At 42.0% G+C, this 26,469-nt stretch overlaps 2 protein-coding genes and 1 non-coding gene across 3 annotated transcripts; all 3 read left to right on the top strand.

Moving 5' to 3' along the window:
* The first annotated feature begins 113 nt into the window (after window positions 1-113).
* On the top strand, window positions 114-10,991 carry PABIR2 (PABIR family member 2). The gene is made up of 10 exons (XM_058847457.1): window positions 114-537; window positions 865-943; window positions 2,224-2,280; window positions 2,648-2,691; window positions 2,772-2,826; window positions 3,053-3,154; window positions 4,366-4,454; window positions 4,986-5,050; window positions 7,326-7,422; window positions 8,433-10,991. The coding sequence occupies exons 1-10, from the start codon at window positions 422-424 to the stop codon at window positions 8,581-8,583; spliced, it is 855 nt and encodes a 284-aa protein (XP_058703440.1). The 5' UTR covers window positions 114-421; the 3' UTR covers window positions 8,584-10,991.
* On the top strand, window positions 8,211-8,354 carry LOC131583814 (small nucleolar RNA U109). The gene has a single exon (XR_009278603.1). It is a non-coding gene; the product is annotated as a small nucleolar RNA U109 (small nucleolar RNA).
* Window positions 10,992-15,935: 4,944 nt separating the features above from the next.
* LOC131583713 (uncharacterized) lies at window positions 15,936-25,950 on the top strand. The gene is made up of 3 exons (XM_058848124.1): window positions 15,936-16,360; window positions 23,762-23,910; window positions 25,844-25,950. Exons 1-3 carry the CDS (start codon window positions 16,014-16,016, stop codon window positions 25,948-25,950), a joined length of 603 nt encoding a protein of 200 aa, XP_058704107.1. The 5' UTR covers window positions 15,936-16,013.
* Window positions 25,951-26,469: the final 519 nt, after the last annotated feature.

Here is a 26,469-nt window from a genome sequence, read left to right as displayed (position 1 = left end):
GGGAGCTCTCCCGCCGCCGAAGCAGTGCCGGGGTGCGGAGCCACTGCGCATGCGCCATGCGAGGCGGGCGGTGCTGCCTGCGCCCCGATTCCCGCGCATGCGCAGTGCGCGGCGGCGGGCGCGGAGCGCGGTCGGCACCGAGGGAAGCGCCGGGAGCAGCGGGAGCGCTTCCACCGCCACCGCGGGCAGCAGCGCCGGCAGCAGCCGCTGGAGGAATTGGCCGCCCCCGGGCCGCCCCCGGGATGCGGCGCTGCTGCGGCCGCCCCCCCCGCCGGGCCCGGCGCGCCCCCGGGCTGAGCCCGCGGCACCGCCCGCGGGGCCTGTAGGGCCGGGGCAGCGGCGGCCCGAGGAGCCGCGGCGGCCGCCGGCAGTGAATGGGCTCCGCGGCGGGGCGGGAGGAGCCGGAGCCGCCGCCGCCGCGATGGCTCAGGAGAAGATGGAGCTGGACCTGGAGCTGCCGCCGGGGAGCGCCGCGACCCCGGGCGACGGCGGCGGCCTGAGGCGGTCGAACAGCGCCCCGCTCATCCACGGGCTCAGGTGAGGGGCCCGGGAGCTCGGCTCATCGAGCCCTGGGGTCGCCGCTGCCCGCCGGCATCGCCGCGGGCCTCGGCCGGGCCCGGCGCTCCCTCAGCGGCCTGTGGATCGTGTCCCTTGTCCCGCGGGGCCGGCGCCGCCAGTGCCCGCTTGTCCCCCCTCGGCTCACGGAAGGTGCTCGTCGCGCTTCCAGCGATAGCAGTGCTGCTGTTCAAATAAAATGATGTTTTCAGCGCTCTGGAGACTGCAGTGCGTGTCACAGCACTGTGGAGCTTTGAGCAAAGCGCACCCAAAAAAGCTGTTCACAAAACTTTGTTTCCCCCCCTGCAGTGACAACTCCCAGGTGTTTCAGCCTTACGTGTTGCGGACTCGCAGGAACAGCACAACAGTTATGAGCCGTCATGGAATGGTGAGGAATCTTAAGCATGTCATGTTTACACACAACGAGGAATAGTTTGAGTAAAGAAATGAAGTTAAACTTGATTTATATTTGTACTAAGTGTCCTAGCAAGCTTCCAAGCTGCAGAATAAGCATTTTTTCACCTCTAACTACAACCTATAATGAAATAATGCTGGTATGTTGACTGTGTGTCCCCAAGAAGACAAGTAGTTGACATTATATGTGACTCCTCATATTAAGTTCAGTTTTAAAGTTAGTTGAAACCTTCTGTCAGAATTAAAAGTCTTGAAAGGGTGTTTTACTTTGTTGTGAAAATGGATGAGGGAGTCACAGTTCTTTGTTGACCTGTTTGACATCGTGCTCTTTTTTTGCAAAGGCAGAACACTAGACCTCAGAAAATCACTGAAAGAATAGGAATTTATTTGTTGCTCTCTGTTTTAAGTCTTGTAGTAGTGTACACTACTGCAGTTGTTTAACTTTTCAGAGATCTTGCATTTCTTTTTTTCTAACCCCTCCTTGTCAGGTGAGAGATTTATGTGCTCCTTCCACTGAAATTTTTCTGTCTTGATTGAGGGTAGTGGAGATTAAATATTGCTTTTCTCAAAACCTTAAAGTCCTGACGTAAGTTTCCTCTGTGCCTTCTCTTCAGGAGAGGTGGCAGGGATTTTTAATTCAAAGTCTTCTGTTGTGAGATTTCTTAAGAATCCAGAATTTTGGAGCTCGTCAGTAGGTGTAGCATTGGACACACAACTATTCTGAGTGGGAACTGTTGGCCCATTTATACGTGATGTTAGAGTTCCAGAGGAATTAGATGCATAAAATTACACACAACTGAAAAATTGCAGAAATTAATCTTTAGGGAATGTTGTTCAAGACTGACTTGAAGCACTGAGATTTCTCCTTTAAAATAGCCCACTGGTTGAGTAAGGTGTCCTGCGGGAGTTTGTAATATCCTGGGCAGTGGGGAATTGTGTAACAATCACAGTTTCATTTGTAGTATCTCCCTTGTCTTAAGTGGCATCTGTAGCTATTTCTGTACTTGAGATGCTGAGCAGTATCTGCCTGCAAGTCAGATCCCTGCCACTTGCTGAGTGATACAAGGAATTTGTAAGTGGTAAAACAAGTCTTTTCTCTTGAAGGTCAGTGTTTGCTTTTTTGCAACATTGAGTCATCCACATGTAGTTGTGCAGCTCATTTTGAACTCCCTAAGAATGTAGTTGATGGTAAATAGTGTGTATGCAAGCAGTTGTGTGTGATTTAATCATTGTGGCTGTCACTTTTTTTTGTAGTTCTTGTCATCATCTCCTATTCGTATTCCTAGCAGCCGACTTCATCAGATCAGAAGGGTAAGTGTAGTTTTTATGTGTATTCAGTGACAGAATGAAAAATGCTATATGATACTGAAGTACTTGCAAAGTTTCTTTCCTATTGAGTTTTTCAAGTACTAAAGAAAACTGAGTATTTCTTGAGACTTAATTTCAACAAGGAACTGGCCTTGCAAGGCTTACTGTTGTGTTTAAGCTGCCTTGCATTTTAGAAGTATTTAATTTAAGAGAAGCACTGAGATGGACTGGTGGCTGTCCTGTCTTTCTGTAGTGGTTCTGCTGTTCATATTTCAATCCTGATGGCAAATAATGGAATCACAAGTATTATTTCAAGTATCTGTGATGAATCAAATGTTATGGGAAAACTTACGACATTTATCTCTTGCAGGAAGAAGGAGTGGATTTAATGAACAGAGAGGCAGCACATGAAAGGTGAGTGTTACTGAAAGAAGGTGATAAAATAGCCAGAGTTATCCTCTTTGTAGCTACTGATGGGGTTTTTTGTATTCTAGGGAAGTGCAGACAGCAATGCAGATAAGCCAGTCATGGGAGGAAAGCTTGAGCCTGGTAATCTTTTTATAGATGTTTCCTATTTAATTCTACTTTTACACTCAAATGACGAATTTAAGGGAAAGAGAGGAATTAACTGTGAAACTAATTTAAGAAGAATTTAAGCTCATCTGCTTTAGCTACTTTGTGCATTTGACCCAATGACTTTCCATTAGAAGGTTGTGCCTTGGATTTCAAGGTAATGTCCTGTGCCAGTGTTAAGTCTGAAACCTTGTATTCACAGAGCGACAATGACTTGGACAAGTCTGAGAAATCTTTTTCCCCAAAGAGAATAGACTTCATTCCAGTTTCACCTGCACCTTCACCTACAAGAGGAATAGGAAAGGTAGGATAAGTGAAATACTAAGCTGATACGGTATTTCAGAATTCTAGACTGAGCTGAACTATCAAGATGTGCAACTTCACAAATTGTTCCATAGTTTAAAAAAGCCCCGAACAACACAATCAAACAAGCACCAAAAAAGCCAAATCCATATTTTGTTGGTTTCTTAGTATCAAATGGTTACCATCTGGGAGCCTGCAAAGATTAAGGATGTTTTCAGTTTCTGCTGTTTTCAGTTTCTTTTAGAGCAGTATTTGAGTGGGTTTGGGTTCTGCTTCTAGGGAAGCTGGAAGAGGTCAGGAAAGTAGTCATGGCCAGGATCTCCAGGTGCAGAAGTGGGGGGATTTTGGGGAAGAAGCTGCAAAGTTGGACTGCAATTCTGTGTGGTGAGAGATGAAAATGTGTCCATCAGTTATGGAAAAGATGGCACAAATGCACTCTGAAGGAGGACTTGGGTGTGTTGAACTCGTACTGAAAACTGGATGCCACAGAATGGTGGATGTTAGATAAACTACTTTACCAGTGAGGATTGAAAAACTCAAATGTAGCACAGAGAAACTGGCACCTGGGTTTAAAGATGGGCTGCTTGACCTTGTTTGCACCCTCTTGTGTGATTCTGCTTTTGCACAAAAAAGGAGCAATCTGTGTGCTCCTACCAGATGTAACAGCCACATACGAGTGCTGGGTAATGTGTTCCTGGGAAAACACTGATGCTGGCAGCTGCTCCTGTACCTTTGGAATTCTGACTATAAATCACTTGCAGATAACAGAAAGATTTTTATGTTTTACTAGAAGCGTTCATGGGCGAAGCTCAAAATTAGCTGCAGAATCACAGAGCTAAATATCATATTTTACTCTGGAATATCATTAGTTTTCAAGTCAGTTGTATTTTGAGTAAACTCTGACTACTGTACTGCTGTTTCTAAATGTAACAAGGAACAGAATGAGAGAAGGTGTCTATTTCAATTTTACTTCTTTCATGGGTTTCAATTTTAGCTTAATCTGAGCAGAATTGCATGGGCCAGTATGTTTTTGTAAATTAAGTTCTAATACTTGTAAGATTATATTTGATAATCTGCATAATCTGTTGCTAGCTTTTGTTTAAGAATAAAAGGGGAATAGGAGAGGGGACGTTTGTTTTGAGGGTGTAGTGTAACATCTGAGTATTTTAAAAGACATTCCGGACTATCTTCATTTGAACTTTCTTCTTGCAGCAATGTTTTTCACCATCATTGCAAATGTTTGTGAGCAGTAATGGATTACCTCCAAGCCCTATTCCCAGTCCAACGAGGCGGTTCTGCAAGTAAGTCATGAGTGTCTGTTGTGCTAACATTGGAATTTAAGCCAAAGATTAATTAAAGTTGATGTTAAGGCATTAAAAGAGACTTCAGTTTTACAACTGCTGAAGCATTGCCACATAAAAATGCTCTGAAAGTTCAGCCTTTACCTATGGCAGCTTTATGTGTGTGGTCATATAGAGCATGTGTCAGCTTTAAACTAGACGTGGTAACTTGAGGGGAAGTTCTCAGGTATTTCAAATTAACTTTGTCAGCAGATGAGTTTTATATAAATGCACCACAACATTTAGAAAAAAATATAAATGAGGATGTGATTCCCTAAGGGAAGGAGAAAACCCTAGAAAATTCACAACAACTTTGTGTGGCAGATAATCTGCTCTAATAGGCAGCCCTTATTTGTTATCTATGTATTTAGATTCCACAAGAATTCCAGTTGTGCAGGAATAGTTTTGAAGAATGCTTCATATGCCATGGTTGTGTTGATTTGATGCAAATTGGAACCTTTACAGGCCTGACTCTCAGTATCCTCTCTTCAGCAGGAGGAGTCAAAGTCCAATCAACTGTATCAGGCCCAGTGTTCTTGGCCCCATTAAAAGAAAAGGTGGGTGTATTTACCTTACCAGATGTTTTAATATGGATGTAGTTTTCTAGCTGGATACTTTTTTTTTGTTATTCTGTAAGTATAATGCACTTGTATCCAGAGTGAACTGGGATTTGCCAGGCATAACTCAAAAATACAATGTAAAGTAGCTATTCTAAAACACAGGAATGAAAAATGAAAAAAAAAAAAACAACTCCTGCTTGACAGAGGCGATCTTTATTATACATCAAATTAAATGTCAGCTTACAAATGTTCATAACATTCCTGCAAGTAGCACTGAACAGTGCACACCCTTCAGATCATCTTAGGAATGTTGCTTATCATGCAGTATCTTCTAAACTTAGTACTGAATGTTTGTTTTCACTCTGAAAGTTGAGAAGGTGATTGTTTAGAGAAATGGAATAGATCAGTGCCCTTTCCTCCTGAAAGGGGTAAATGCATTCTTTCCTGGAACTGTTCCATGTTAGAGATTTTCAAGTAACATCCCCAAACAAATTTCTACAATAGAACTGTGAGAATGAGATATTCTTCAAGTGTGCCTTTAGCTGTGCTTATCCTTTCTACTTTTTTTTTTTTTTTTAACTTAGGCGTTCTTAACTGCACCACAAACATCCTTTTATTGTACAAGACTTACATTTAGGCTTTGAGAAAAGTTACTGTTTGTTGTTTGGCTTTTTTTTTTTTCACTACTGCTTGTCCTGTCAGATAAAGAACATTGTCTAACTGATACTGATTTGACAGAGAAGAGAGACAAGTTTTCTCATAGATTTCAGTTCTGTCTTGGATTTTATTTTCTATGAATTTTAGAGGCATGAAAACTGAACAAAAGTTTATTAAGCTAAATGATCAGTGAATGATAAGTATCCACACACTTCACACAAATTGTAGAAGCAGTGTAGGTAGAGAGACAGGCCTTTCCTCACCAAATCCATGTACTCCTGTGGAGCATCTTGAAGTGGAGATATGAGTTTTCCTTTTCTTGCTTGAAATGTCAAGGTGTTTTCAAAATGCTGCTTAATTTTCAAACCTCTTATCTATTTAAATGAACTTACTTTCTTTTCCTAAATATGTGGTCCTGTCTTTTTCTGAATTTTAGCAGTAGTTTTATAATAGGAGAAGGAAAGCCATGAACTGAAGAAATTTTCACCACCATAGGGAATTAATACTGGTGGACTCTGCAGTGTGTTGCAGCAGTGCAGATTTGTCTCTGTCAAGTTTAAGGGGCAAAAGTGTTACCTAAGTTGGTGTTTTATTCATATTTCTGCAAGACTAAGTATCTTATAAATGTTTTTCACCCATTCCTAGAAGCAATTATTTCTTGCCTTAAGAGAGGAATGTATCCCTGTGGGCTGAAGGAAATGAAAACTTTGGAAGTTACCAGTCTTGTATAAAATGTAGCAGTGTGATTCTGTTGCAGAATGTATAGACTGGTTTGCTATAATGCAAACTCTGTCAGTTTTTCAAACTGTATCTACAACTACTGCAAAGTGTAGGTAAAAGCTGGAAAAATTATTACCATTTCATGCTTTTTTCCTTCCCAAAGTAAAAATGAAAATATACTGTGAGAGGGTTTTCTTTTTTTTAAAATTTATTTTCAAGTTCATAATATTTTCAAATGTCTGTTTTAGAGCAGCTATTAGTGAGCCTAATTATACTCAGATATATATGCAGATTACACTGAACAAATTACTTTCATTCTCCCCATCATATTTAATCTCTTCATATCTGTAGATGGTTACAGGTACAAAGACAATCTGATCCACAATGAGTAAGTGGAAATACTTCCACATGACAAATTTATTCAGTTCAGCTTTCCTGTTAAAGTGTACCCATGCACCAGAATTTGGTGTATAGAGGAGGGTGAAACTAAACCCAGCCATCATTCTTATTTTCATAATCACTAACAATTTTAAACTTTTTATTTTGACTTATGTCACTTATCTCAGCTATTTATTTAACACTAAGTCATGGTAATTTGTTTGCTTTAGATTATTTTGTCTGATTACAGTAAAAGTAGCAAGTTTTATGTCTTTGACTTCATTGTAGCCTCTCAGATACTGCTGAAGTTTTAGCTGAGGATGGACTGAATGGTCTAACAACAGTTATCATCAAAATAATGTCATAGGCAGGTGCTTGGTTGGCTGAATTAGAGAACTTGTGTTACAAATGCAACCTTGGAGTGTTGTAGGTCAAACCTCTCTTTTACAGCAGACAAATTTTAAATGGATATTCCAGAAACTCAAGTCAGTTTGATTATTTGCATTGTTTTCTTTAGGTGAAATGGAAACTGAAAGTCAGCCAAAGAGACTTTTCCAAGGAACAACCAACATGCTTTCTCCAGATGTTACACATCTGTCAGATCTCAGTTCATGGTAAAATATATCATGTGCCCTGAAATGCCAAAACAGGGAATGTGTATTTATTACAGGCTTTCTAGTTTTCTTTTCCAGGAAAAAAGTAGTTCGTGTGTATCTTGCGGATGTGTATTAGTGGGAGCTGTCCTGTGACAACGGTCCTTCTCCTCTGATCAATTCTTCCTGAACAGACTTGATCCTAGATTTTGTGCTTCAAGCTTTCATGCTGAATATAATTGTTACAAAACCCTGTTAATTCATAAGCAAAGTTACTTTGCTTCATCATAACAATATGTTGTAGGCATTGGTCATACAGTGTCTGTGGCACTTCACTGAATACTTAGAAAATGTGTGTGGGTACTTAATTGTTCTTGTTCCCAAGTTCATGACTTTTAGAGTTAAGTTATCTTTCTTTGTTACAATCATAAAATACCAAAGTTTTTTTTTGTGTTGAGTCAGATACTAAGTATTCAAAAATACCAGCTGTTATTACTGTAATTTCAATTTACCTACAGACTTGAAACTGCCTAGATGGTGTTTTCCATGTTGCTTCCCCCTAAAGTGCAAAAGCATCAATTTATGTGTCCTCTGGGATCTTGTATCTAGACTTACAAAATCCAAACACAGGAATTCTGTGAGAAAAATAGGTTTCAATCTTGCTTTGAGTATACCAGCTAACTAGTGACATCTTTGCTGCATTGCTGATTAATTTATTATTTTTCCTTTACTATAAGCTTTAAGGGTTTTATACTTATTTTTTATCACCTCCTTTCTATGTCTGATTAAAACCAGCTTCATAATTTATTCTGCATGTTAAAAAAACACAATAATTCTGCTCTTCATTCCCGTGAGGAGCATGAATATCTCTAACATGCTACAGAAAACAAGGAGTTTTCAGGGCTGCCAGTCTTGCAGTAAAGACTGAGTGGTAGTATAGGTCTCCTACAAGTCCTGTCCGAGGGGGAACACGTCAGCTTTGTTCAGAGCCTCGTGCCCCTGCACTGAAGGACCTTTTTACCTTTCCCCAGCTTGTCCTCGGATATTCTGGATGGGAGTAGCAGCAGTGTTGGCTCTTCCTCTGATTCCCTGACTAAAGGCAGCATCACCACGGAGTCTCCAGTGACGTGCTCCAACTCCTGCTCCTCGTTCATTCTGATGGATGACTTCTCACCCAAGTGACTTTACCAAGTCCTGAGTCAGTGTCTGGCTGTGCTGTCCCCTTCCTGTACACTCGTACAGAGAAATGAACTCTGATCCTTGAACCATTCATATGAGGTTTATTAAAAGGAAAAATTGTTGTTACTGTAATCCTTGGCTACTTTCCAGTGATTTTTTTTTTTTTTAATTTATCCATTTAATGGACATTGTAGACCATATTAATGTCTGGTTTTGCGAATTTATTTTTTAGACAAGATGTCTGCTGATATTATACTAACTTTTGCTTTCAGGAACTTGCATACACTTTATGATTCCAGAAATAGGTATCTACCTATTAGTGTTGCAATTTTTAGGAATGTACTTCTATCATTATCATGGTCACTATGTCTAGGGAAATAACTTGGTTTGGAAGGATTTGAAAATACTAATTTATTCTCTGGCACTTCTACTATTGAGTAAAATTATTCTTGCTTTTTTTATTTTTTTCAGTCACTAGCCTCAAATTCCTTTATGGAAGGGAGAAAAAAAATATTTTATTTTCTTAGTGCTGCTAGTCATTTTTATGAATTCATTTACAGAAGACCACATTGGGTGTGGAAATCTCACTCTATTACATTAAACTAAAAACCCCACAGCAAAATAACTAATGACTGTCACTTTTGCCATCAGTGAAGAAATAATGATACTCTAGAAACATGATTAAATTAGCTGCATAGTTCTCTTCCCAGAACATTTGTCTTACAGATTGTATTAAATAAGGTCATTATTCAGCAAGATTTGGCCAGGAAAAATTAATCCACACCTCGATCGAAGACATACAGTGCAGATAAGTTAATTAAACTACTGTGTAGGAGAACCATGTACGGCACCATCGATGTCTCCTGTGGCATTGAGGTCATAAGTATTTTTGTGCCTTAGGGGACATTGTTACAAAATTATGGAATGTAAACCAGAGGGGTGGGTGGGGAAAGTCCTTTGTGTACAGCTTGTTTATAGAGTGCTTACCCAAGTCTGTCAGCGGTGCTGCTTCCCTTAGTGTTCCTTTCTGAGGTGTGGAAGTGCTGGGGGCAGCCCCAGCTCTGAGGGGCAGCCAAGGTGAGACCCTTTGCAGCTGCTCTGGGCAGAGTTTGTCCCTTTGTTGGTCAAGAGCAGAGCAAACAGCTCAGCAAACGTTTGATTCCAAAGGAAAGGCTTTGGATTGGATATGAGCTCTGCAAATTGCTTGGTGAAGGAGTTTTCTTTGAGCTATGAGTAGTCTTGATACAGTACCTTGGTCAGTCTGAGGTAGGAACAGATATTTTACTTTTTAAAGACTATAACGGGGCAAAATAAATCCGTTTGTAATCTACTGTGTTATGCTATTTATTATTTATAACTCTGTAAAAAGTCTGTGGTGATGAATTATAGTATTTTTTTATGATTGAATAAGTTTTTTATGTTCAGTAATTGCTGGCTGGTTTGTATTTAATACGCAACATTGTCTGCCAGAATCATAAGCTTCCATTTTTGAATGTTTGTAACATAAATGCTTTTGTTACTTAAAAGTACAATTTGTGATCTTTCTGAAAGAAAATAGCACTGAATTTAAAGTAAGATTATGTGCTTTAGATGTGAGCACAATCTCTGGCAATACTGTCTGGCTAAAAGGGGAGGGGGAGAACCATAGTTTTTTTCTGTTCTGAAGAAGCTGTTGGGTATCCAGAAGACATGTACATACCAGATTATTTTTAAAAGTGTTTCCATTAAATTGTAAGAAGTACCAGAATGGGCCAATAGTGGCACTATTATTTGTATGATCATTTCCACCCGTGGAGCATTAGTTCCCCACTTCAAATAAATGTGCATATTGTAAAATATTGTCCACTGGTGCCATTTTTAAATGAGCTCTACAGTATTGAATGTTAATTTTGTTTGTATATGCACAGTGCTATTTCTTGAATTTTTGATGTCTTAAGTTGCTTAATTATTTTTTTATTCATGTCTGTATCTTCTCTACCTTCTTGGTGTTTAAAGAAGGCTGCTTTTCCATTTGCAAAATATTGATAAACCGTCTGTGATAAAATCCAACCCTGTTACCTGTGCCCCGGTTCCCTTCTACTGTGCTTTTACTGTACTGTGATTTAGAAACCTGAACGAGGGGTGGCAGGAGGGGGAAACCTATTGCATGCTTTCTTAAACCTGAGAAGAGCATAGCTATTGCTTAATTTTGGCTGATTTACCTGTACAATTGATGTATTCCAGATTTGTTTGTTAGTGGAGAGTCCTATCTGAGTGCTGGCCTCTGTAAACATTCGAATGTAAGCTGCATAAAGCAAGCGCACAAATAGTCACTCTTGTTACAGCAGTTTTTTGTAGTGTTCTGGCTATTCCCCACTCTTGGAAGGTCTTGTAAAAGACATTGCTCTTTTATAAAATATATACATAATGCACACACTCGCTGTGTCTGTTGTTTCAGAACGAACGGTTGTCGCTGTGTAATAGGCCCCAGGTAGGCCCAGGTTGTCTTTCACACTCCTAACACAAATTGTTCATTTTGAGACTAAGTTTTCTAATATGCTGCTCATTGATACTTGCACTTAACTGCAGTTGAGTTGCCACTGCTTGGAGGGTTCATTGATACTGTAGCATACCCTGACTAAAACTGACTACAAATTGCATTTCTGGATTTGTTGCCTGCCTGGTCTGAGGGAATTAGACACCAGTTGGGAGAGAAGGCCGGCTGGTGCTGGTAGTCAGCTTTAAAGTATAACTATTGACATTTAACAACTGTTTTTTATGACTTCACCAGACTTAATTATGCTGAATTGCCATGATGAGTGTCTGAGAATTCCTGTCTTTCACCCACTTCCTTCTTTTTATAAGGGATCATTAGTGCATATCTGTCACTGAGAATCACAATGATGAGTTACCTTTAATGTTTTAATAGTTGAGAACCAAGTTAGAATACCTGTGTAATTCAAACAGCATTTTAGATGGACTATTTTTAATATGTTAATTAGCACAGGATTACAGGTCTTTGTACAGCTCATTGACCAGCACTGCCCTTAGATCATATCCAGAGCAAGCTGAATCCTCATTTCATGGGCTTAAAATGCTGGAAGGATTTTACCAATGGTTTAGAAAAATGTGTGTGTCAGCTGTGCAACTCTGTATGTTTTGATAATATCAAGTGTTCTGCATCAGGAAATGGATCACAGTGTGCATGTTTCATTCTCCTTCATTGAATTTCAAATTGGGGGATCATGGGCCCAAAAGCCTGTATTTAAGGGGCTGTTTTTCTGACTGTATGTGATTAAATACTTTCTCCTACAATGCAAGTAATTAAACTGTCAGTGGGTGAGGATGTAAATCTGAGTCCTGCAGACTTTATTGGAAAACTCATTCTTGAAAGGCTCGAGGAACTCTATACTACATAAAAACACTAAAGCAGGATTTTGTTTTAAAATTATTTTGTAAGTCATGATGAAAATAGAGAACTCATTTTAACAACTCAAAATGCTAAAAACTTTTTAAATTCAGGGGTTTAGCTTGGCATATTTCTCCAGGCAGGTCCACACTGGGGGCTGTTTGCAGAGGTGAGCTTGAGCAGGCTCAGGCAGATTTGGAACTGAGGTTCTGGTGCGCAAACACAATAGACTGGCCGAGGGAAATAAGTTTTTGCAAATATTCACATTCTTATCTGTAGACCCTGCTAATGCATTGTGTGACAAAAAAGATGAGAACTTGTTTTTCCTGGAAGGAATTTCACTGGCATATAATTTTCTTGGTAACTTCATAATAAAAAAAGCTTTGCATTAATATGAGTTCAAGAATTTCATGAAGTCATAGGCCTGTTGCATTTGCTTTTTTGGAGTAAAGGCCAAGGAATATTTTTGGAGCTATACAAACTGCCCCTTGTATTCCAAGTCTATTACATGAATGGCAGCTGTCCATAGTAGATGGAAAGGAACTTTGCCTATCATTACGTATTTTAGTTGCTCTTGAGGCTTGTTAAATAATCCTTGGCAAATTCAGTGTAAGATGGGTCACTGGAGGTACCAGAAGAGCCAGTGAGAAGGAAGTAGTGACTTGCTCCCATAACTTTAAATTCAGAGTTTTAGCCTTGAGTTAATCTTACCCAGCTAATTTTCTAAGTAAAAATGCATTTTTCAGACAACTGAGACTTTTTATGAGGGTCTGCCCTGTTCAGACTTTTAGGAAAAGGCTCCTTGTGGGCAAGTCTAGGGCTGTTCAGCTTAATCCACTTCAAAAAGAGGGGGCCATGCTTGCCCATCAGAACTGGAGTAGCATTGTCTCAGTTCCAGCTGGTTTTGGGGAGGGCAGGGATTTGGTGTATAGGTTTCCTTAAGGGCTGGTTATCTGATTCCCAAAGGTCCCAGCAAGGACATTTGTCATCACAGTAGAATCAGAAGTAGATTGTTTTTAGGGCAAATCTGTTTTCTGAGGGAACAATTGTTGCTGCAGAGCTGGTTTAAGGGTGACAGTTGGGGTTTGCTTCCTGCTGCAGGGACAGGGCTGCTGTTCCTCTAAGTGCAAAGGCACAAAGCCCTGTGAAGTGTCCCTGCACCTCAAGGCTATCCCTTTATCCCTTTAGAGTGGACTGGGCACTTGGCGGAAGTCTCTTGTTTCAATCCAAACCCTTTTTGCATTCAAGCTGCTTTTTATTACTTGCTCTTAGATCTTAAAGCCTTTTGGTTTGAGTCTTGCCTCTGATCAGCGTGCCAGGGCCAGCATTTTCTTTTTAAACCTAAAGCAATTTGGTTTGTTGTTCTTGCATTATAGAATTTGGAGATGGGGAGGAGGTGGGTTCTTGCTATTAACAAAGAATGCATGTTACCTTGGATGATCACAAAAGATTGTAGGGGTTTAAAAGAAATGAGACTTGAAAACACAGAACAAAGAAATGCTTATTTTTAGTGAACCATTTTGGCTGGTTTGATACCAGGCTCCTTCTCTAAACACAGGCAATAATCTTTTGAGCATATTTTTAGTAGCAGCAACAAAACCCAATGTGCTTCCACCTCCAAAGTCTTCTTACTGTAAAGTAAGAATTTATTACTGAAAGACCACAGGTTTTGTTCATCTCTAACCAACCAGGCCAGATCTCTCTTGGTCTCTGCCTAAGTTTGCAGTAGCAAACTGTGATTCAACAGGCCAGTTAGTGACACCAGGCTGTCAATTCCTGTCTGTCCAAAAAGCATTATCTTACTGTTGTTCTTCCTTAGCTTATTTCTGAGGGCCATAAAATTTTATTACCTTTTATACAAACACAATTATGATTTACTCTTGATTACTACAGGTTGCCTATCTTACTGAGTAGCTGTGGTAAAATTCCTGGTGGACTGTTGCCTGTCTCTCATCTTGGGGTATAACAGAGTTTGGTATTTTTGGTTATTTTTCAATTAATGCAATGTTTTCTGGAAGAATTTCCATTGTGTTTTGATTCTGAAAGGTGTTTGGATACAGTTTATGCCAAAGTAAGTCCTATTTGACAACATGAGTTAAATCTTGGAGACAATGACATGAGATTTTTTTTCAGAAGATGAGTAGCTTAACCCCTGCATTATCTAACGAAACCTACTGCATTCTGCCACCACTTTTGAAAGTTGAGTAAATTGGCAGAAGCTCCCAGCTATTATTTGTGTTTGGATAGTTTAGAACAGAGATTACGAAAATCCTATTGTGCTAGAACAAAAATATTTTCCTTCCTCCAAATAATTTGCAATTTAAATTTGTCATGAGAACTGTAGTCGTTTATCAATGCAATGTGTACTCGACTATTTTTCCAGTATGCAAAAGTTAGGGTTTGTGATAGACAAGTAAGAAGCAGGTGGTATTAAAAACTGTGAGCCCATGTAAAATAAATAATGTAATGGAAGTTAACTAATCCAGCATCTAAATATAAAAGCTGGATCTGATCTCTGACAAAGCTCTACAAGTCCCTAAAATTTTGGAAAAATTCAGCTACTGTCATGAACTTAACAGCCCTTTCTCAACCCTAGTTAATGTCAGCACATCCCTATCTATGACCAGGACCTCCAAGAATTTGGAAGAAAAATGAGTGTGAAAAGGGGGAGCTAGAATAAAAATGCCTCTCTGCCTATGATGTATGAGTACTGGTTTGAAAAATGTTACAAGGTACAGTGAACTGGGACAAATGTGCTTTGAATAAGAGTTGAGGATGTGCTATGTAGAGTACGTGTAACATCTTGTTCGTGTGCAAGAACAGACTGTGAAAGAAACAGCTTTGTGTGGGAGAAGCAACATCAAAGGCCCTGAAAGAACTAGTGCTGTAATAGGAAACATTTGCCTTTGAGGACTCCTTTTGCTTCTGGTCACTTCTTGGGTTTTTTTTCCCTCTTTTTTCCCCCTCCTGTATTAAAACACAGCAGCTGAGCAATGAAAAGAGCAGGGATAGGGTGAGCTGGGTGGGCAACAAGGAGGGATATGGCGGGCCAGCTGAATTTGTATGGGATTTCACATCTTCCACCCCCTTCACATGGAGTTTGCATCAGCCTTAAAGGCTGTGCTTGTGTTTGTTGGACAACCAAAGCAAGGCTGGAAGCTCAGCCCTGTGTCTTTAGCTGAAAAGTTAGCACACCTTTTTGGATTGTCAGCTTCTGTCAAACGTGTCCTGGATGTGGGGCAAAACTCTTCCTGGGGGCAGAGCGGGAATGAGAGGGGAATTAAGGGTGTGGGAGCAGGACAAAAGTGCCCCAGAAGCTTTGGGCACTGTGGGAGAGCAGGAGGGAGCTGCTGGGACAAGGGGCTGTGGCTAAAGCCCCGTAAGTGATCAGGGAATGTCACAGGAAGGACATGGCCTGGCAGGCTGGGGCACACGCTCCGTGTGGGGAGAGCCACGGTTCCCCTGCAGGCCCGGGGCTCTCCTTGCTGCCCGCTGAGGGAGAAGGGCTGAATGCAGGCACCAGCCTGCCCCAGCCACATCCCCAGCCTGCACCTCTCTGCGGGTTGTTCTGGGGAAGCAGCAGAGCCTTTTCAGCCTTGCTTTACATCAGTAACAAAGATCATGGAGCACGAAGGGCTCGGAGCGAGCCTCAGCTCCAGCGAGCAGCGCATCCCTGGCGGTGCTGGGAGCTCGGGAGCACAGGGGAGGTTTGGGGGATGTGGATGGCCACGGGATGGCGTCTCGTGGCTTGCAAAGCGCAGGACGGTGCTTGGTGAGCAGCGGTAACACTGCCTGAAGTGCTCTGACCTGCACTGACCCTGCAGCTTCTGTGCTAGAAACTTCTAATGTTTTTTTTTTTTCCTTTTCGCTTACAAAGTAACCTCTTCCTTTCAAAGTCAACACTAACTTACCAGAGTGAGGGTTTGCACTTCTTCATGCTACTAACCTTGAAGCTGATTTTAAAAAAGGTTCTCTGTGGCTGTAAGGATAACACAACCCTGTGCTAGAGGGGACTTGGATCAAATTTACTGACAACCTGAAATGAATGAATAGGCCCTGCTCACAGCAAGAGAGCTTTCCTAGGAGTGCATTGCACATTGGCTTTTTTCCCAGCCCCATGGAGCCTTTCAGGAGCCTGCTGTGGCACGTTTTGGTTGGATTTAGGGGATTGCAGTGTACAAGCTGGGGTTTTTCCCAAGTGCTGATGCTGCAGTATTCCCATCAGACCGCACGCAGGAAGCATCTTCGTGTTATTTCTCTGAGTGGGCACACACAGCCCCAGATCTTGGAGAATGTACAGCAGCTTCAGCTCTGTAAGCTGCAGCACACAGGGAATGTCTGCCTGCATGGAGAGCGCCCAGCCATGGAGCCCTGCTCTGGTGCCCTGTCCAGGTGAGTGCTCAGGTAGGGCTGGCCAGAGCAGGTCTTGGTGTCTGCTGCTGCTTTTGACAGAGCTTTGGTTATTTACTGAAAACCAAGGTGTGAAACGGGGCAGCACCAGCTCTGGGCTGTGTGTGAGAGCTGCCTGCAGGGTCACAGTGTGGGCTGGGATGGTCCAGAGCTGCCCTCCAGCTCTGTGCTCTTACCCAGTCTGGAAAGGAGCTGGGGGAATGATCGTCCCAAAGGGCTTTAGGATCCCTCCACAACAAGTGCTGTGCTGAGGCTGAGTAATATCAGCACTGCTGCTGCTGGGAATTCTGGTTTGGCCCCTGGATCAGTGACTGGCCTTGTTGTGCCTGTGCTGCACGTAGTTTTGACTGGAGCTGGGAGCGGTTTCTCTGCTCTTTCATAGTTTGCCTTCTCCTTCGCACGTCTCCAGCAGGAAGTGCAGATTCAGCAGGCATTGTATGCCTCAGCAGCCTGCCAGCTGCCTTGCTGAAGCTAATTCACAATTCAAGTCAGTCCTGATAAGTTTGCAAACAATGTGCAGTGATTTCTGAGCTAGATAGCAGCCGAGCCGAACTCCTCCACTTCCAGCTTGTCAGTTGGACAAAGCTCTGCATTTACCTTGTGAAGTTTATGGATCAAACCTGGCCTCAATATTTTGTGCTTCTGTGATGTTTCATAAACTTCTTATTTGTTTAGGAGTAGCTTTGAGTGTCATCATCATTACTGAAACCCTTGAGTGTGTGGAGACACAGAGAGGGCATATGGTTAGTGTTGGTTGAATATGAGTTAGAAATTGAACCCAGGACTTCTGACTTGCAGTTTAGTTCTTTGATCACTGGATAATTGTGTTACCCCCTTTATAACACGCTGGAATAGCCTGGGAATTTCACTGGGAATAACTCCAGTGAAAACAAGAGCAACATTTTTTTCTTCAGCTAACCTCATGTGGCAGCCACTGGAAGTGTGCTCTGAGGAACTGGCCCAGAGGAAGCGACTCTGCACTCGTGGCTCATCAGCCCTGGCAGGAAACAGCAGGTCAAAGTTAGAAGGAACTTACTCAAAAGCTAATGAGTGAGTGGTGCAGCAAGCACTGCAAGAAAGCAGGGCTTGACTGTCAGTGAAGGATCTTGGGGTTCTCTGTCTTTATTCCACTTTCTCTCTTCTTGTTCACTTCTGTTTAACCAGAGAGATGCCAAGGGGATGATCCCTCAGATGAGAATTTGTAGGTGAGACTGTGGCCTCTCCTGATCTGAGCACAGCTCCCTCTGGAAAATGGGGCTGGTGCAGGAAACACACTGTTTAATCTTCCTCGGTATGTTTTTATGAAATAAAATTAAACCCTCATGACTCTGTATCTCAGCTTGGCAGATACTGTTTTTTTTCAGACATGTGTAAGGTCAGTAGTCACAAATGCAGCAGCCTAGAACTGCAGGGTCTGATCATTCTCTGCAAAAATTGGTGCAATACAGTGGCAGAAACAGGAATGTATATCGCTCCTGCCAGATGACAGCAGAGTTTTTTTACTAGGTAGGCTTTGGGAAGCCCTCCTTGGTGTACTTTCCAAAGGGCATGAGGTCATATCACAAGCAGACCTACATTTTGGAGTGTATTTGTCTCAGTGCCATGAGTTGGGTTGGGTTTTTTTTTACTCTTCCTTTAGTATTGGAATTGAAAATTCAAGTTGGAGAAATGTGAAAGCAATTGGGCCTAATCCATTCCTGTTGTTACTCCTTTTGTTTTCACTGGAGTTACTCCAAGGCTGAATTCAGTTTATGATGAACAACTTGTTCTCCAAAGCTGGAACTTAGGGGAGAAGGTTTTAGGGATGATCACGCAACTCTGGGGCTCCTTCTCAAACAGCTGAAGCTCCCACAAGAGGGATGATATTTGGTGAGTTCAGATTATTGAATTTAGTACAGCATTCTAGTAATAAACCCTCTAGTCATAATAAGACATTATTATCCCTTAGAAGAATTGCTTGAATAAAACCCAACTGCTTGCTTAGATTAGATGGAAAAATCCTGTTGATCTCATTTACCAGTCAGCTGCACAGACACCAACCTTGAGCAAACACAAATGCTTCTGAGCCTGGTAATCCTTGTCCTGCACCCTGTCCTCTCACCTTCTCTAGGACCAGCCCTTCCAGGGCTGCTGCCTGTGAAATGTTCACTGCTCTTTGTGCACTGACCATCTCAGCTGCAGCCCAGGAAGTCTCCAAAGAGGTTACAAGCCCTAATTCTGTCTTGGTTACCTGGAAAAAGCAGGGTGCTATAAGCTATGGAGAAGCTGAGTGTTACCAGCTGAGGCTTAGGTGCTGTTTATTTGAGTTTGGGGTGGGGGTACTTGTTTGTTTGTTGGGGGTTTTTTTCCCCAAGATAAAGGATATTTGTGTTAAGAACTAAGATGAAATTTTACAAATTTGCAAGATGAACCAGTCCTCACTGCTGGTTAATTCCTCCTATGTTCCTGTGAGCTGTTGGAGGGGTCATGGCAGAGGCAAGATCCCCATGGTAAAATTAAGCTTTTCCTTCTTGGAGAAATGATCATTACTGTCTCTCTGGCTCACTCCGTTTCATTTACTTTCTAAACAGCTTAGATCACAAAGGGCTCCAGGAGGGGTGCAGCGCTTCCAAAGAAAAGGCCTGGATGACTTTCTGCAGTTTAAGAGAGACTTGTGAAAGTTTTGCTTCCTGCCCTTGCCCAGAGAAGAGGATTTATAACAGATGCTTCTGCAGCCTGTGTTGTGTGATTTGGAAGGTGGAGGGTGCACCAATCTTGCTGTGCCTGGGAGGCCAGGGCAGCTTTCTGCTGAACCACACAAGTCCTGGCTGACAAATAGAGAACCCCAGAGCCCAGCTGACACAGGGATTCCCTTCTTGCACAAGCTCTGGTGTGCTGGGGCACATCTCCTCAGCAGCTTTGCTCAGGCAGTTTCCAGTGCCATGGCCACACTATATCCTTGCTCTTGCTGAGGTTGAGGTTCTCTATTACCTTTTGGTTTTTACCTTCCTCCTCCATTACTTTACTTCTGAGCTGGGGATGCCAGCTGCTCTCCCTGCTGCTGCTCCTTCCAGACTGTCTCTATTTTCAGTGGTCCGAGCTGCAGGTTGTACCCCCACAGCCCTGACCACCAGGAATGGTCCAGAATGCACTAAGAATAGAAACAGCACCACAGGAAGGGGCATTTATAGTGCTTATTACACTTAATTAGGACTAGAGGAAGTGCTTTCTTTGTGCCTCAGCTGATGCACAGTGTGAAATACTTTGTTCAGCAGTTAGGTACTTAGGAAGTGGCAAGGAAGAGCCCCTCACTTTCAAAACCAAAATAAAACAACTTCCAGTCTTACTTGTCTTGACCTGTTTCTCTCCACAACAGAAAATGCATGAGTAATGCACTTGTCAGGGTAATGGTCAATGAGATGCTGTGTCACCTAGATCTGAGGAGGTTTTAGGGAGAAGGCAGAAAATTTGATGTATTCTACACAGTTACTTACCCCAAGGTCAGTGGAACAAACACCAGGTAGCCAAGAAAAACAGAAGGAATAGTTAAAATCTTACAAACCACAACGTGGAGGGATTATCACACCAAACTGGTTAAAGTTCACATGGCGAAGAGGATCTTTGTCTTCTAGGAACTGCAGCTCCTACTGTTTGTCCACCAAGCTACTCTGAGATATAATCACTTCCCCAACTTTATCTGGTCATCAAGAGTGCTGTATTTGGACCAAGACTTCAACACTAAACCAAGCATGTTTTTGCTCAGCTGAAGCACAGGGCAGGAGGGGGTGGATTTTGCTTTCCATGGCTGCAGTTCTGCAGGGCACCCAAACACAATATAAATGTCTGGACTGCTACAAGAGGGATTTGACACAGTTCAAAGGTGGGATGTGCTCATCCTCGTGTGCAAACCTCGCCCTCCCTGAGAGTCCAGCACCAGGTAGCACTGTAGGCTTTTGCCTCCAGCCCTGCTGAGCTTTTATTTTGTCTCCTCTTTGGGCCTTTGCTTCACTTCCCTTCAAGCACTTGGCTCTAGGAATTGGTGCATCTCATCTTTCACTTTGAAACTCTCTGTTCCTACTAGCTACTGAGTCACCTGGGAATTGCAGATCCTAAGAGTTTGCAAGCTAAGACATATAAAAATAATAAAGCCTTAAAAAACTGTATTGTATTAATTCTCAGAGGAGGTGGATTGTAACTCATGTCCTTGAATATCCTGCTGAAGTGCTCAGCCCATTTCTCTTGTAAACGAAAAATTTATTTATTTTGCCATAGGAAATATTTCCCCAAGAACTTTCTTCTATCCCCAGGTTAGTAGTGACGCCTGTGGAGAAAGATTGACTGCTTCTTAAAAATCTGTCAAGTCTGGGTAGAGGACACAGACAAGTGGTCTGGTGTGAGGAGTTGGTAGGGGTGTTTTAGATGAATTATTACATGACCTTCTACTGTACTGTTTGATTCAGGCATGAACATTCCTGAAGCAGGGAATTTTGGGTTCTGGGTTCAGCTGTGAGAGCTGACTATCACTTTCCAGGTGGGCATTTATACCCACCTGATATATTGTATTATATTATATTATATTATATTATATTATATTATATTATATTATATTATATTATATTATATTATATTATATTATATTATATTATATTATATTATATTATATTATATTATATTATGTTATGTTATGTTATGTTATGTTATGTTATGTTATGTTATGTTATGTTATGTTATGTTATGTTATGTTATATTATATTATATTATATTATATTATATATATTTAAAATATCTGTACTTCTTGAAGAAAACCTTGGTTCAGTCTTGGCCATCAAGGCATTGGATATTTTCCTTGATGCTGCTCCAGAGCTCCAGGAATGCTCTGTGCTCCAGAGAGGCTGTGACTTGTCTGGGGGCTGTTGGTCAGACCTGTCTGTTGAGGCCACTGGACCTGAGAGCATCGAGGGGCACATCAGGGCCAGGCCCTGCCAAGTGCTGCAGATTTTATCTTTTTTTGTTCCCTTTCATTTTGTTGTAGCCCAGTATTAATTTTTTCTTTCTTTCTTTCTTATATTATTATATTATTTATTTATTATATTATTATTTATTAAATAATATTATTATTTAGTAACAATTTAATTTTGAAGTATGCCCAGCCATACTTCAGGACTTCCAAGGGCAGCTTCTCTAATCTCCCCAGCAGGATTACTGCCGCTGGAAATCATGGCTTGGACTAGATATCAACTTTATCAGGAAAGATTCTTTCCGGCCAAGCCAGTAAGAGCTTTGCTAAGCAGGAATCTTGGGTTGAAGCTGCTCTTCTCATATTTCACAGATGGCCTCAATGAATGATTTACTAGGAGAGTAAAAGATTAGCCAGATTCCTCCAACTGCATCTCAAGTCATATAAAGCACTTGGTTTTTTTGGAGCGTTGGCAATTCCTATTTTTTTAGCCTCGTTAGAGTTTTACAGTGACCAATTGCCCTGCACTCCCTTCCCTGGGACTCAGGTGTCTCCTGGGCAGGGATCCACTCTCCTCCTACCAGCCTCACCCTGGAGCAGCTGTGCCAGTGCAGGCTGCTCCACATGGGCAGGTACCCAACAGCCTTGGGATGTGGTGTCTCCAACTGTATTTTACTGGAGAGGTTTGTGTCCTTCTGGGAGAGAGAGCTGGTAAAGGGAATACTAAAATATGCAATGAGGTGTTCCCATAAAATTATCAAAAGCTTTGCTGAATCTTCCTGTGGAGAAAGCCATCACTGCAGAGTTCAAAAGAACAGTGGTTTGGGAAGGGCAAAACTTCTAGCTTTAATATTTTAACTAGTCTCCAAGGCTTGGATGAGCTCTTCTGGGGGAAGGGAGATTACCCCATGTTTGCCTGTTACAGAGTTTCTCACATTTTTCTCCTTTACACTTGGCAACCAGAACTCTGTGTTTGTCTCTGTATGGCAATTTCTACAGAATCTGGCTGTTTTAAAAGACTGCAGTACTGATTTAAACATCCAAGTTGGAAAAGCAGGGTTTAAAGTGGACCAACATTTTCCTTTAGACGTGTGACTTGTTAAAGATCTTTGTTAAATTATTTACAAGGGGTCTCACAAGATGAACAGATCTTTGCATGTAATCATTTGTATGACTTCCATTGTGCTTTTCTCCCCTGCCCACTAAATCAAAATACAATCATGAGATCACTAAAGGGCTTTCAGGGAGGGATGGCCCATTGCTATCAATATATGAAGTGTACATGCCATAAAGCCTAAAGCAGTATTGGCATGTGCTGATCTCCTGTGAACAGTCTTTGATTTACAGCCGTCAGAGATGAGAGCTCTGGGGCTCGCTGGGGAAATCAACCCCTAGCAGAAATGCTTAAAATACTTGGAGTTTAGCCAAGAGGCTAGGAAAAGAGAGGTTTGTATCTTCTTTTCTCTCTGCTGTGATCTCCTCTCATACAACACTTAAAGCTGTGCAAGGCACAGGGATGAGAAGAAACAGCCTGGACAGCTTTGTCCCCAGGACATCAAAAGTCATTGAAGATCCACAGTCTGCCCCAGAAGTACAAGCATAATAAAATTTGCTACTTTTCTGATTTTTGCATGACCATTTGGACAGAAAAATTTGGGCTGAATCTACACCCTGGCAGTTCCTTTTGGCTGAACCTGTGGCATAAAGAAGTCCTCTTGATAAAAGCTCCCCCATCTCGGTTCCTCAAGGCTAAAATTTTGTGACAAGTTATAGCAGGGCAAGGGAAGAATTATAAAACATATAGGAACACAAAATTCTGTCTTCTTCTCAGTGTGAAGGTAAAAATAAAACATTTGTGCACATTTCCAGGACAGAACATTATCTGCCACCAGTTGTGTCTCATATAAATGGCTTGTGCATTGGCATTTGTTGCACAATTTTTCAAGGCTATCAGTCAGCAGAGCAGACCTTTATTTTGAGATGACTGTGTCCTCCCCACGATCCAACTGGCCTGTAGGAGCAGAATATTAACAGCAAACATCACTTTAAAAGCAAATGGCATCCTTTGATGTTTAAATATAAAAAAGGACAGCCTGTGTTTATGAGGGCAACACCAAATCTCAGGGGATTACTCACCATGGCAATTTTTTGAGGATATTAAGTCACTCACACAGATTTTATCCATAGGCTGCCAGACCAGGAGGATCCCTGGGGTTGCCTGAATGTGATCTCCCACCAGTGACCATCGAAGGTCTTGGAGCCCTGCAAGTCCTCATCAAAGACTGAGACTCCATTTCTCATTGCCAAGCAGATGGGGCCATTGATCATGGTTTGAAAAGGCACTGTCAAAAGATGGAGAAATTAACAGGAAGAATTCAAAGTCGTGAGAAAAGATTGTGAAACAGTGAATTTCCTTAATTTTTTAATATCTCTGTCATTATTTTCAGATGTAAAATCGTTGTGCCAAGTGCACCAAATGGATACCTGGGGCCCCAATGTCATACTCAGAAAAGGTGCTGGGCTGTGATTCCAGGATTCCAGCCTTTTGCTGTGCATCCCACCACATGTGCATGTCTGGAAGCATGTGTCAGCAAAGGTGGGACAGCTCTGCAATACACTGCCAGAAAACTTTCCTCTTGCAACGCTCTCTTGCTTTTTATTCTATTCTATTCTATTCTTCCTCTTATTCTATTCCTTCTGTCACTGCCAATGCAGTAGTGGATCTACTCCTACAGGAGGGGTTGTTCTCTGTGTGCCTTGTCCATGCTCAGATTTAAGATACCCCTTCTCAAAGGCAAAGAGGGATTGGGAAAAGGAATAAGCTAAAAATTGAAATAAAAATGTATTTATGAGATTACTTCAAATGCATGTTTCTTACTATTTTGTGAGGATTCTGTCTGATTCTGGTATGAGGGTGATTGCTTGAGCAGAGACAGGCAGGGATAAGAAAGGAAACAGCTGTGATCCCTTTTTGGAGCGTTTGCTCTTATTCATCCCCTTAGATGTATCCCAATGTAAATAACCTTTCAGATCACTTTACAAAGTGATTGCTAAGTGGGCCTGAGGAGAAGGTATTCTGTAATGTAATAATTTCTGTCTTTTCTCTTCATTTTCCTGCTTGGTCACAGAGAGGAAATGTGGCTGGTTGTTAATTTGAAAGCATTTGTAGTGGTGAAGGCATAATAGATATGAAAGTTCACAGGACTCTGACAACTGCCAGTGTATTGAGGCTTGCAGATGAAAAAATGAGAGCTGCCTGTAAAGGATTCCCTTTTGTCATGGAAACCCCACAATACCCCAGGACAGCTGCTTGCCTGGGATCTGTACCTCATATGTAAGGAATCAGAACAGACATGTGCTCTATTGTACAAAAAGTACAGCCCCACAGAGACAGGTAAATCATCCTTTATAAGGAAAAAACCTCATCTAGAACTAATGTTTCCTGTAAAAGATGATTTTCAGGGTTTTCTTGCTATCCACCATTATCAAAAAGATGGTTTAAAGTACATAAATTACAGTCTTTTATATTCTAATGCCCTAGTACCTCCTCTGGAGATGGATTTGGTGCTGCTGCAAGTGTGGCTGGAGAGCTGGTGGGGTCTGGTTTGGCAAGGAGATTTGCTGTTGCTGAGCACAACAGTGAAACAGGTGGCAAAAGTTTCCTGGGAGATGCTGGGTCTGGAGTCTTTCCTCCCCCCAACCCAGTCTATGCTTTACCTTGCCCCCCATACCAAATAATTTGGTGAGCTTTCATTTGAAAGTTTGAATGAAAAAAAAAAACAGTCCAAGTCTGAAGCTTTACCAAACAGCTGGAAATTAGGAAAGGCTAAGCTGTGCTGCAAAGATAACACAAATTTCATTCAAGGGGTGAACTTCTGGATAATCTCCCTCTGGTTGTTTTGGGGTGTGTTAATTTTTAATGGAGTATCTTTGCAAGGGTTTCAAATACATCCCTGGACTTCAGTGTGACTGGTTTGCTTGGGAGACTGCCACAAAAGGTCCCTCAAAAAAACAGGGGTATTGCTGTGAAGTTCAGGGAGGAGAAATAATCCCCCTCAAGGTCCCCATGAGCCTCCTTTTTGGTATATTTTTAGCAATGGCTCCTTTTAGCTCAGTCTGTGTCAGGAAATTCTGTACTGAGCTTCCCACTGTGCCGGCAACATCACAAGGGAAAAGCACCTCTGCATGGAAGAGTTTATCTAATATTAATTTCCTTAACTTTCGCAGATCCCAAGATTTCCTCCCATCCTTTCTTCTTCTCTCCACTTTTTGGTTATTGCTTCAAATAACCAGACCAAGGAAGACAGCAAACCTTATAGAACAGGGTGAAAAATTATGAAAATAAAACGGCAAGATCAACCCAATTGCAGGCTTAGTGTGTGCAGACATAGGAAAGTGAAAGAATACTGAAGGAAGCTTTCAAAACTTTGTTTCTTTGCCAGAGCTCAATCTCCAGACACTAATTTAGCTGTGCTAGTAATGCATTTAAATGTGTTCCTCTGTTAAGCAATATATTCCCTGTGGAGCAGCTCTGGAGCAGCTGCTAGCTACAGGCGTTCCGCAGGCTGAGGTCTCTGGGTCAGGAGCACTCGTCTTCCACCAGCACAGCCCCCTGCACTGCTCCACACATCTGTGATCTGTCTTCAGGCAAGGTGAGCTCCGGGTTTCAAAGTGCTGTAGCTCAGCTGCTGACAGAGGCTGAGGGCAGCTCGAGTGTGTGCTGTTGTGCCAGAGGGACACGATGTGTCTGGAGACTCAGCACCGTCCCTTGTCACACCTTCGCTGAAAACAGCGCTGCCTTCATGTGAGGAGCGGTGCCTGGCTGCTGCCTGCTCGCTGCAACTCACACAGCCTGCTGCTCCCATGCATTCAAACACAGACACTTCATTTTCTTTAAATTGGTCTCCCTTCTCCTGTGCCTTCATGGCCAGCTGGGACACCGGGGCGTAAGGAGAACAACCTTGACTTTGCTGCTGCTAAATAGTGAGATTATACTTAATGTAAAAGTTATTGTCTTGGGCAGCCTTCATCTCACCAGTGCACAATTCCAGAATGCTTTAAATTAAGTCTGGAGGCTAAAAGTGTGTTAGTCATTGCCCATACATCTTGGGGGAAGCAGGGCTCTCTAAAGTTATTGTTAGCATTAAGCATCTGG

Source organism: Poecile atricapillus, chromosome 12 (genome assembly GCF_030490865.1).
Source record: "Poecile atricapillus isolate bPoeAtr1 chromosome 12, bPoeAtr1.hap1, whole genome shotgun sequence".
NCBI classification, from domain to species: domain Eukaryota; kingdom Metazoa; phylum Chordata; class Aves; order Passeriformes; family Paridae; genus Poecile; species Poecile atricapillus.
Note: the sequence above shows the minus strand (reverse complement) of the source record. Positions and strands in the feature narration are given on the sequence as shown.